This window comes from Pezoporus flaviventris, unplaced genomic scaffold (genome assembly GCF_033815535.1).
Source record: "Pezoporus flaviventris isolate CSIRO_AGI_PZ_B2104156 unplaced genomic scaffold, CSIRO_AGI_Pfla_v1 ptg000116l, whole genome shotgun sequence".
Lineage (NCBI taxonomy): Eukaryota > Metazoa > Chordata > Aves > Psittaciformes > Psittacidae > Pezoporus > Pezoporus flaviventris.
Genome location: NW_026892664.1, coordinates 3,078,929 through 3,091,366, shown reverse-complemented (window position 1 = coordinate 3,091,366; position 12,438 = coordinate 3,078,929). Strand labels below are relative to the sequence as shown.

Below are 12,438 nucleotides of genomic sequence, written 5' to 3'. Positions count from 1 at the left end.
GAGAGGGGCTTTGGCCAAGGGCCTGTAGGGAGAGGCCAAGGGGAATGGATTTAACCTGCCCGAGGGGAGACTGAGATGAGCTCTTAGGCAGAAGCTCTTCCCTGTGAGGGTGCTGAGGCGCTGGCACAGGGTGCCCAGAGAAGCTGTGTCTGCCCCATCCCTGGCAGTGTTCAAGGCCAGGTTGGACACAGGGGCTTGGAGCAAGCTGCTCTAGTGGAAGGTGTCCCTGCCCGTGGCAGGGGTTGGAGCTTTAAGGTCCCTTCATCCCAACCCATTCCATGATTTGATGATTTCAGGGACAGAGAAAGGATTAATGCAAGGATTAATGGTGTCCCATTCGTTTTGAATTGATGCCATCTGGAAGTTCTCCATGTGCTTTATCGTGCAGATGAGGGTAAATCTGAGATTTCCTATTGTGAATGTGCAGCATGGGAAATTCCAGTTAGAAACAGAGGGAGTTAGAAAACCCCACTGTAAGAGCAGTCAAACACTGACATAGGGGCCAGGGAGGGTGTGAAACCTCTTCACCTGCTTGTCCCCAAGGCTCAACAGGAAAACAACTGTCATCTGGGTTACATAATAGCCAGGGAATTATCAGGAAGCTTTGGGAACAAAGCAGGATTCAGCTGATTGACCCTAAGTGCCTGTGAGTTGTGTGTTGTTAAGGAATCACCAAACCACTTTGATCCTGACTTAACTGAATCCAGCCATGGAGCTTCTCCCTCCAGCCTAGGTTATTATGTGTGTCTAGGATAGCCCTAAGGCTCAGCCATGGCTCCGGGTTTCACCATGGTCCTGGCAGAGGCTGCAGCTCTATGGGCTGAGGTAATGCACACAGTGGAGTATTTTGGGGTGATTTATGTATGCAATGTTTGCCCATCACCAATCAGCTCTCTGTGCAGGAAAGCAACAGGAGAGACATCAGGGCAGGCAATGCCATTCATGCAGGCTGCCATGGGCTGACACATAGGAGGTCTGAAGGCTGATGAGCAGCACCACAGCTCCTATGCTCTGTTGTGATCAAGCTGCCATGGAGATCATGGCTTCTATTGCTGCCAACAGGGAGCTCAAAAACAAAGGCGTGGAGCAGTGGATGGGGATTCCTTTATAGTTTCTGCCCTTTGGTGGGGATTCATCACTATCACATCTTAAAACACTTTCAAAGCAACTTCATTCATAACAGAGGTCACACAAGTACCATATTTCACTGAAATTCTTTGCTGTCTGAAATGAGTGCTGGAAATCATTGAATGAGGTTTGTGCATCAAAACCTAATAATACTGCCTGCATAGCATCACACTTACTTGCTGTCATCTCTATTTCTCTTGCCAAAGGTGCTTTTGTCCTTTTCTTAAGGCCCTCAATAAATTTAACAACACTGTCTAGAAATGGAGTTTGATCCAATGGAATGGTAGAATTCGCTCTCTGTTTATTCTCATTTGCCAAGCAAAAGGGAGAGCAAAAAGGAAAAGAGCTTTAAGCTCATCAAGTTCAACCGTTCCCCAGCACTGTCAAGGCCACCCCTAACCCATGGCACTGAGGGCCTTGTCTATAGGGTTTGTGAGCACTTGCAGGGCCGGTGCTTGCAGTCCTGCCCTGGGCAGCCTGTTCCAATGCCTGAGCACCCTCTGGGGCAGGAATTGTTCCTCAGCTCCATCTAAACCTGCCCTGGTGCAGCTTGAGGCCGTTTCCTCCTGTCCCATCCCTTGTTCCTTGGGAGCAGAGCCCAGCCCCTTCTGGCTCCATCCTCCTGTCAGGTAGGCGTAGAGGGCAGTAAGGTCCCCCTTATCCTATGATGATGAGAATTGCACGCTTGTAGTTGTCTACTTGTGTCTTGACTAGGTGAAATAAATGACTAATTAAACAATAAGGTGATATTAGCTACTAAATATATTTATCAAAGTTTAGAGTATGGAATTATTTGTATTCTCAGTCACATCAACCAGTGCATCACATAAGGCTGGGTGCAGAAGACCCCCAACATGTTATCCATACTTAACCAAAAGCTGAGCATCTACCCTCTACATCTCCATTCTATCTGGTCCTATACTGGGAGAATTCAAGATCATTTTATTTTCAAGAGTCTCCTCGAAGCCTCCTTCACCTCCTTATTCCTCAGGCTGTAGATCATGGGGTTCAGCATGGGAGTCACCACGGTGTAGAGCACCACAGCCCATTTATCTGCTGCTCTAGAGCTGTCTGAGCTGGGGAATAAATACATTAAAAAGCATGCCCCATAGAAGATGCTGACAGTGGTGAGGTGGGAGGTGCAGGTGGAGAAGGCTTTGCGCTTGCCCTCGGCTGAATTGATGCTCAGGATGGTGGGGATGATGGCCACGTAGGAGAGCAGGATAATCAGGATGCTGGACACACCAAAGAGAGATGCTGCAGTGGTCAGGATGATGTGGCTGGGGGTGGTGTCAGAGGTGGAGAGTGAGATGAGAGGGGAAATGTCACAAAAGAAGAGGTCGATGGTGCTGGAGCTGCAGAAGGACAGGGTGGACATGCTGATGGTCTGTCCCACGCCATTGGTCAGCCCCACAAGGTACGAGGCAGTCACCAGCTGGAAACAGCACTTTGGGGACATGACAAGGGGGTACAGCAGGGGATGGCAAATGGCCACGTAACAGTCATAGGCCATTGAAGCCAGCAGGAAGCTATCACTTATCCCAAAAATATCGAAGAGGAAGACCTGAGCCACGCACCCAGCATAAGCAATGCTCTTCTTCTCTGACATCAAGTCAACCAACATCTTGGGGGTGACGATGGTGGAAGAACAGAGGTCTACAAAGGCCAGGTTGCTCAAGAAATAATACATGGGGGAGTGGAGGTTGGGGCTGGTCCTGATTAAGATGATGATGCCCAGGTTGCCCACAATGGTGACAAGGTAGGTGAGCAGGAAGAGCAGGAACAAGTAGACCTGAGTCACCGGGTCCTCTGTGAACCCTGCCAGGCTGAACTCGGTCACTTGGGTGCAATTGCTTTGTGCCATGGGCTGGATGGTGCTTTGTGGGTGAGCTCCTGGCTGGCGGTTTCTTCTCCAAGAGGCAGGGATGTCCCAGGTGGAAAAGGCTCTGTGTGGTGGGAGCTGCTCAGAGACAGTCCTGCAGGATGGAAAGGGAGAGTTCAGGCACAGATCAATGAGGAAGAGCTTGGTGAGAGTCATGTGCCAGCACAGGTAAAACAAAGGGGTGCTCAAGCAGTTAAACACCATGGCACAACGCGGTGCCTGCTCCTGTGGCTCACCTTGAGATGTTGAGCAATGACCACTCTGGAAAGCAGTGGGAAGGTTGCACACCCAGGTAGCTTTACCTTAGTGCTGCAATTCATTGCTGTGATAGTGCTGAACCTGGGGCTTGGAGACCATCCGGCTCAACCTGGAACACAGAGAAACGTGGTGCTTTCACCTTGCAGAGCTGATCCCTCGTACTCTTGTGGGCTTTTCCCAACCACTTGCTTCTTCCCTCTCTGCTTGAGTTTCTTCCTAACTGGAACGAATTCCTGACCTATGGAAAGTGCAGGTTGGACAGGGCAACCTGCTCTAGTGGAAGGTGTCCCTGGCCATCACAGGGGCTTGGAAGTGGGTGAGATTTAAGGTCTCTTCCAACACAAGCCATACTATGATCCGATGCAACCTTACACAGTGGTTAGTATCGGTTTTCCCTCCCCCTTGACACACTCTGTCAGATCTAAAACCTTTTCATGGTTCTTTAACCTGTTCCTTGAGTCTCCAACAGAAATGGGCAATCCCCAGAGCTCAGCAATCCCTACTTGCACACATGTTTTGGGGAAAAAAACTCACCTTTTGGAGCTGCCTCATCTCAGCAATGGGGAGCACCCTGAATGTCCTGTACAGGAAAGCTTCTGGTGCTCATCCAGGAAACCTTTTTTGCTCAGAGGTGAGGAAGCCTCCTGAGGGTGCTCTCCACCAGGGTGATCTCCAAACCTGCCTTCTCAGCAGCTGCATGGGGAGCACACAGCACAAGCAACTCCCTGGGAAGCCCAGAGCATCATCAAGAAGCCCACAACCCTGCAGCAGGGCAGGAGATGAAGACAGGAGCTGCTGGCTGTTGACAAGGGAGAACCACAGGAGAATGATGGGCTGAAAGATGCTGCCCCTCACTTACATCTCAGCTCTGTCTCTGCTGCCCTCCTCATGCTCTCGGAGATGGATGTGAAGATGAATGTGCCTGGAGCTGTGCAGGGAGCCTAGGAATGAGCCAGCCTCAGCAAACCCCCTTTCTATTTCAAGTGATGTGGGGATGTGGGGACTGTGAATCTCTTTGTGCCCCAGGAGGTGACAAAGCCCAAAGCAGGTCATTATCTCTTCTCTGTGCTGCTTGGTTTGGAGAAGAAATGTACCCAGAGGAGATGACCTCAGCTTGAGCAAGCAACAGGGCTTTGGGCTCCCTTAGAGCAAAGCACAGAGCAACCCCACCTTTGACATCCACTTCTGGAGCATTTCTGAGGCAGTTACAGCTTCACAAGGGCCATGTTTGACATTATCATGGCAGGGAGCTGAGGGGAACCTCGCCAATGGGAGCTGGTACCAGGGTCCATCAGCAATCCACAGGCAATGAACCAGATTTAAACCCATTTTCAGTTCCTTGTACTCAAACCATAGCTCACAATTTTGGCTGCAAAGGAGCCAACAGAAGATCGTGGTGACCTTGCTAACGACGAGGTAAATGCTGTCCTCTACTTCTTGTCCATGCAAACATCAATGCTCACATCACCCAAGGCACTCGGGCTGGTCAGGCGTGACTTGGCCTTGGTCCCTCTGTGCTGGCTGCTCATGGTCACCCTCCTGTCCTTCCTCTGCCTGGACAGGGCTTCCTGGGGAATTTGGATCTTAACCTCAGTGGGCCTGAGGCAGCCCCAGTCCTTGTGCTCTCCTTGATGATGACATTCACTTTCTTCCACCCATCATGCTGGAAGCACAAGAGACAAAGGAGAGCCTGAGGGAGCGGTGCCCAAAAGTGGAAGGAAGGAGATGGGGAGGAACAGTGAGGAGTGTGGTAAAGGACTGAAATGGGCAGCAACAGGGAAAAAGGCCCTTCTGAAGAGTGCTTTAGGGTTGCCCTTGTCACTGGTGGCCCTGATGGATGCTCCCAAGCCCATCACAGAATCCCAGAGAGGTTTGTGTTGGAAAGGACCTTAAAGCTCATCCAGTTCCAACCCCTGCCATAGGCAGGGACCCCTTCCACTGGAGCAGCTTTCTCCAAGCCCCTGTGTCCAACCTGGCCTTGAGCACTGCCAGGGATGGGGCAGCCACAGCTTCTCTGGGCACCCTGTGCCAGCGCCTCAGCACCCTCACAGGGAAGAGCTTTTACCTAAGAGCTCATCTCAATCTCCCCTCGGGCAGGTTCAAGCCATTCCCCTTGGCCTGTCCCTGCAGGCCCTGATGAAGAGTCCCTGTCTTATTCTATCTGAGTAAGTTGCTTCACATGTTGTGTTCTCTTTTCTTGAGGGAATTGTCCAAATGTCTCTATTTTTCATGAAAACTCCATCGGAAACTTTGATTAAAAGCTTATAAAGTGAGCATTTCACTTCACACCAACCTAAATTCGATTTTGACTGGTTGCCATTGCATTCATTCATTATTCATCACAGTTCTTTGCAGAAGACCACGGTTTCCAAAGGTGCTTATTTTAAACCACAAATTTATTCATTTTGTCATTATACAAGTACTTGTTCTTCCAGCAGTTGTACAGTTCATTAAACAGAAATGGTGTGTTTGGATTAAATGTTCAAACCCCTCCATCTACTATTTCATTTAGAGCATCTTCCCCCTCAATGATGTGATGACATACAGAAGGGGATGTGACATGGTCAAATCCACAAAGCACAGACCTGGTACTGAACATCCAGAAAGGAAAAGATGTGAGGACCAGACATCCCAGGAAGATTTTAGTTGGGACATACTTCTGGCCACATGCTAACCTATGTGTGCCTATCACAGGTCCTTAGCACTGCTCCAGCTCACTTACATGGGATAAATGTATTGGATGCTCATATCAGGTATCACAGAATCCCAGACTGGTTTATGTTGGAAGGGACCTAAAAGCTCTCAACTTCCAACCCCTGCCATGGGCAGGGACAATTTCCACTAGAGCAGTTTGCTCCAAGCCCCTGTGTCCAACCTGGCCTTGAACACTGCCAGGGATGGGGCAGCCACAGCTTCTGTGGGCACCCTGTGCCAGCGCCTAGGCACCCTCATAGTGAAGAATTCCTTCCTCAAATCCAATCTGGATCCCCCTGCTTCAGTTTGAACCCACCACCCCTTGTCCTACCCCTACACTCCCTGATGAAGAGTCCTTCTCCTGCATCCCTGTAGCCCCCTTCAGACGCTGGAAGCTGCTCTGAGGTCTCCAAGCAGCTTCTCTTCTCCAGTCTGATCAGCCCGAGTGTTCTCAGCCTGGCGCAATACGGGAGCTGCTCCAGCCCCTGAGCACCCTCATGGCCTCGTCTGGACTTACTCCAGCAGCTCCGTGGCCTTCTTATGTTCCCTGCAGAGAAGCACTTGGGGGTGCTGGTCAATGAGAAAAGGACCACGAGCCAGCAGTGTGTGCTTGCAGCCAAGAAACGAACCGTATCTTGGGCAGCATCCAAAGGAGAGTGGCCAGCAGGTAAAAGGAGTTGATCCTGCCCCTCTGCTCTGCTCTTGTGAGACTTCACCTGGAGCATTGTGTGCAGTTCTTGTGTCCTCAACATAAAAAGGACATGGAACTGTTGGAACAAGTCCAGAGGAGGCCACGAGGATGCTCATGGACTGGAGCACCTCCCGTATGAAGACAGGCTGAGAAAGTTGGAGCTGTTCAGCCTGGAGAAGAGAAGGCTGCATGGAGACCTCAGAGCAGCCTTCCAGTATCTGAAGGGGGTCTATAGGGATGCTGGCGAGGAACTCGTCATTAGGGACTGTAATGACAGGACAAAGGGTAACGAGTTAAAACTGAAACAGGGGACGTTTAGGTTGGATATACGGAAGAAATTCCTTCCTGTGAGGGTGGTGAGGCACTGGAATGGGTTGCCCAGGGAGACTGTGAATGCTCCATCCCTGGCAGTGTTCAAGACCAGGTTGGACAGAGACTTGGGTGGCATGGTTTAGTGTGAGGTGTCCCTGCCCATGGCAGGGGGGTTGGAACTAGATGATGTTAAGGTACTTTCCAACCCTAACTATTCTATGATTCTAGTATTCTATAGACGCCAAAACTGTATCAGAACTGCAGGGGATACCAGAGCTGTATTGAACCTTTGGTCCTTCCCTCAGATCTTCAAGCTCGCTTGGGATGAACAGTTATCAACCAGGCACTGGAGACAGTGGTCACTGCCTTACCTTAAGGCTGAGCCTCCTTTCTGTGGGAACTACTTTCATTTAGCACAATTTAAACACAAAACACCATGGTGCTGTCTCAGTCCTGCTATTAAATAACTGATACTTATTTGGATGAATTATCCAAGACTCAGTCCACGCTTAAAATCACCTGAACCTGTTTGAAGGAACCATTCATTCCCCAGGCTCCTTCTGGCTGCATCAACACCTCCAAGACCAGTTCTCCTGCAGAGACCTACCCAGGAAGAAAGGCCCAGGACAGTTTGCTTTGTATTTCCCCATCTATCACATACCTCTTCCTTTCAGTGTTTCCCTGAGGAAGCCCTTTACATCCACAGAGATCATCTAATATTGCATAGAAGGGAGCTGAAAACAAACACAACAAAGCATCCTCTGTGTGGATGGTTTGCGCTGGTCATGGGGAGTCCTTTTCATCAGATGCATTTATTTCCATACACTTTACTAGTGATTGTACAACACTTTGGTCAAAAGCATTGGCTCAAAATGTGGCTGCTTTGAGGATATATCAGGATGAAGTCATATTTCCCAGTCTTCATCTGAAGAATCCTGAGTGCCGGTGTGTCCTGAATGCTTCTCCTAGATGAAGAGACATTATAAAACCCTTAGTAGAAATATTGAATGATAACCTTGTCCAGACATTTAAAAATGACAAAGGATGGGGCAGATAGAAGAGAACACCAAGCTATGAAAATGCGGGGAAGCAAGAAAGAATGTAGATGGCTTTAGATGTTTTCAATGTCAACCTGTTTTTCTGCTGGAAGGCATCAGACTGACAGTCCAGGAGATGCACTGAAGGAGGGAAGTAAAGGATTTCTGTGTGGTTTTGAATGTCTTTCTTCCCCATTGAGTACTGGGCTAAACCGAAGGCTTGTGAAGTGGGAAAATCAATATAACAGAGGGAGAAATAACCCTCAACCTAACTTAGAAAAGAAGAATAATATAATTCAAAGATTATTGAAAAGAGCTACATGAATCCAGAAAGAGGCACTGAGAATACCTGGGTGTGCTTGTGCAGGGTGAATAATGCAGCTTGAAGTCCCAGATGCAGACAGCTGAGTACAGCACTTGCTCCATCAGCTTCGTCAAGATACCCAGGCAAGCAGCACCTTGGCTGTTCACAGTAGAGGAAGACCCCTGATCCACCCTCCCAGCAGCACTCAGGCTCCTTACACCCCTACTTAAATTCGCAGCACAGCAGAGGCTCAGATATGACTTGTCCCCATTTAGCACAAAGGCTTTGTTGACCAACAGACTGTCACAGCTTTATTTCACAGAATCCCAGAGAGGTTTGTGTTGGAAGGGACCTTAAAGCTCCTCCAGCTCCAACCCCTGCCACAGGCAGGGACCCCTTCCACTGGAGCAGCTTGCTCCAAGCCCCTGTGTCCAACCTGGCCTTGAACACTGGCAGGGATGGGGTATCCACAGCTCCTCTGGGCACTCTTTGCCAGCGCCTCAGCACCCTCACAGGGAAGAGCTTGTGCCTAAGAGCTCATCTCAGGCTCCCCTCTGGCAGCTTCAAGACATTCCCCTTGGCCTGTCCCTGCAGGCCCTTGGCCAAAGCCCTCCTGCAGGTTTCTTGTAGTCCCATTCAGACAATGGAAGCTGCTCTGTGGACTCTGAGCAGCTTCTCTTCTCCAGGCTGCACAGCCCCAATGTTCTCAGCCTGGCCCCATACGGGAGGTGCTCCAGCCTCTGAGCATCCTTGTTGCATCTCTGGACTTGCTCTAGCAGCTCCATGTCCTCCTTGTGTTGGGGACACCAGAGCTGTATCAAATCCTCTTGACCTTCCACCAGTTCATCATTGAGGAAATGCTTATAAAGTAGGCAGTGGAGACAGTGGTCAGTGCCTTATGTGAAGTCTGAGCCTCCTTTTTGTGGGCTCTAATTTCATTTAGCACAATTTAGACACAAAACACATGGTGCTGTCTCAGGCCTGCTATTAAATACCTGATAATTATTTGGATGAATTACTGAAGGCTCAGGCCTCGCTTAAAACAACCTGAAGCTGTTTGAAGAGAACCGTTCATTGTGCTGGTTCTGTGTACCCTGCACTTGCTGTAATAATGACCAGTAGTGAGTTATAATGACCAATAATGGCCAGTAATGCTCAATTCCATAATCACATATTCCACATATTCCTTCCTTACCTCCACAGTACTGAAGAGCTCCAAACGTACTTTCAAACCCTGCATAGATGTGGCAGCAGCTTTCGCTCCCACAGCCTCCTCAGAGCCCCCTTCACCTCCTTGTTCCTCAGGCTGTAGATGAGGGGGTTGAGGGTTGGGGTGAGGATGCAGTAACACACTGACACCAGCTTTGCCTGATCCCATGAGGATGCCTCATGAGGCTGGACATAGGCGAGGATCGCGGGTGCGTAGAAGATGGTGATGGCAACCAAGTGGGAGGCACAGGTAGAGAAGACCTTCAGCCTCCTCGTGGCCAAAGGGATCTGCAGGACGGTGTGGAGGATGTAGGTGTAGGACACCAGGATCATCAGCAGAGGGCCCACGGTGTTTAACACAGCGTGGTAAACCTGGAAGACCTCATTTGTGCTTGTGTCTGAGCAGGAGAGCTGCAGGAGGGTGGGCAGCTCACAGAAGAAGTGGTTGATGCTCCTGGCCTGACAGAAGGACAACCTCCCTGCCAGTGTGTTGTGCACCAGGGAGGTGAGGAACCCGATGGTGTACACCAGCACCATCATGCCATAGCAACGCGCCCTGGTCATGGTAGTGGTGTAGAGCAGGGGCTTGCACACAGCCGTGTATCGGTCATAAGCCATTACCCCAAGCAGGAAGCACTCACAGATAGCCAGAGCCAGGAAAATATACATCTGGGCAAAGCAACCCCAAAAGGAGATGTGGCTTCTTCCCAGCAGGAAGGTCTCCAGAGCTTTTGGGATGATAGCAGAGGAAAGGCAAAAATCCATGCAAGATAAGTGAGTCAGGAAGAAGTACATGGGGATGTTGAGGTGGGGGTCAGTGTTGATCAGCAGGATCATCGTCAGGTTCCCCAGCACCATGAAAACATAGAGGGATAAGAAGACTGTGAAGATGGTGGTTTGTAGCTCTGGGGCATCAGAGAAACCCAAGAGGATGAAGCTGGAGAGAACTGTGAGGTTTCCTGTATCCGTCATTTCAACAAGTTGATGGATTTGGATTGAAATGAAAGGAATCAGTGAAATACACCCCTATGAGAGAAATAATGTGGAAGTTTAGTTGGAGTTTAATCCATAAAGTAAATGGAATGGAAAATGGTGTATTTGTAATGGTGTATTTCTGTCTGTAGCTCAAGGTCTGGAGTCAAAGAAGTGAAGGAGCTCATTACACAACCTGAAATTAAAAGAGAATAATTCTACCATGATTGATATACACTGCACAACTGATACACTGAGAATCATCATGTCCATCAAAGTATAATAGAATAAAATCAAATAAATACATCACAAAATGTGGAAAACAGAAAAGATGTTGTATTTTCTTCACTGACTTCTGGGAATTTTAAGGAATTTTTTTTCTCTTTTTTTGTATTTTCTTTATTTCTGGGAATTTTAAGGAATTCTTTTCTCTCTCTTTTGTATATTTCCAACTGGATGAGTGCTCTTCCATAGCTTCATTAGTTGGGGTGGATCCTTTTCATCACAACAGAAAGACAAGTACTTGAAATTTTCTTTCATTTAAGTTCTAAGCTTATTTGCTTCTGAAGAACCCCCACCCTGCATAAGGTTAAGGGAAAGCAGTGGTCTTGGTTCCAGCAGAGCTTTTGCTTTGATTGTATTGAGCGTGCTATGACCAACCCAAATATCCACCTGGAGGTGTTAAATATATGATATATAAACCAAAATTTTAAGGCTTTAGCTTGGATATTATCATCGCTGCCATTCAATACCTCTGCATATGAATTATCTGATGGAATATCCATCTATGAATGGCTACATAGCTACTAAAATAACCCTAAATCACTTGTGCATAGGGTCAGGAATGGGGGCGGGGGGGAGGGGGGGTTGGGTTTGAAGCAAAGCTACCATGTACTAGGGCACTTTTATTCACACCATGGGCTATCATAGAGCTCTTTGGGTTGAAGGGAAATTAAAGCTCACCCAGCCCCAACCCACTGCCATGGGAAGGGACCCCTTCCACTAGAGCAGCTTGCCCCAAGCCCCCAAGCCCCTTTATCCAACATGGCCATGAACACTGCCAGGGATGGGGCAGCCACAGTTTCTCTGGGCACCCTGTGTCAGTGCCTCAGCACCCTCACAAAGAAGAACATCTTCCTAATCTCCAACCTGAATTTCCCTGTTTCAGTTTAAACCCATCACCCCTTGCCCTATCAATACAGTCCCTGAAGAAGAGTGAAATTCAACATGCCATCAAGCATGTGAGAGGCAGCATGCCCAGAGTCAAACTGAACCCACCACCCATCAAACCCTTTTGTACCTGCTTGGTTAAAGAGGAAGGTGGTGGTGGATGCAGTGCCTGCAGCTCCTCCTGGAGCTCATGCGATGGGTTGAAGGAGAGATGCTTGGTAGCAGGATGCTCCAGGCTGGCTGGTGGAGGGGTTTTATCTCACAGGAGGCATTACCTCAGAGGCTTGTTTTGTGCAAACTGTTCTCCCAAAGGACCCGCCTCCATCGGATAATTAGTTTGACTTGATCAGCAAAACAACCTCTCAATTCCTCTCTCCCCAAACTCCTTCTGGCTGCATCAACACCTCCAAGACCAGTTCTCCTGCAGAGACCTTCCCAGGAAGACAGGCCCAGGACAGTTTGCTTTGTATTTCCCCATCTATCACATACCTCTTCCTTTCTGTGTTTCCCTGAGGAAGCCCTTTACTTCCACAGGGATCATCTAATATTGCATTGGAGGGAGCTGAAAACAAGCACAACAAAGTATCCTCTGTGTGGATGGTTTGCACTGGTCATGGGGAGTCCTTTCTATCACATGCATTTATTTCCATACACTTGACTAGTGATTGTACAATAGTTTGGTCAAAAGCATTGTTCTACATTGCTGATTTGTGGATATATCAGGATGAAGTCATATTTCCCAGTCTTCATCTGAAGAATCCTGAGTGCTGGTGTGTCCTGA

At 48.8% G+C, this 12,438-nt stretch overlaps 1 protein-coding gene across 1 annotated transcript; it reads right to left on the bottom strand.

Annotated features, from left to right (window-relative positions):
• Positions 1–2,065: 2,065 nt before the first annotated feature.
• Positions 2,066–4,930, bottom strand: LOC133282297 (olfactory receptor 5G3-like). Its single transcript, XM_061478333.1, has 2 exons — positions 4,914–4,930; positions 2,066–2,981 (listed from the first exon to the last, which is right to left on the bottom strand). Exons 1-2 carry the CDS (start codon positions 4,928–4,930, stop codon positions 2,066–2,068), a joined length of 933 nt encoding a protein of 310 aa, XP_061334317.1.
• Positions 4,931–12,438: the final 7,508 nt, after the last annotated feature.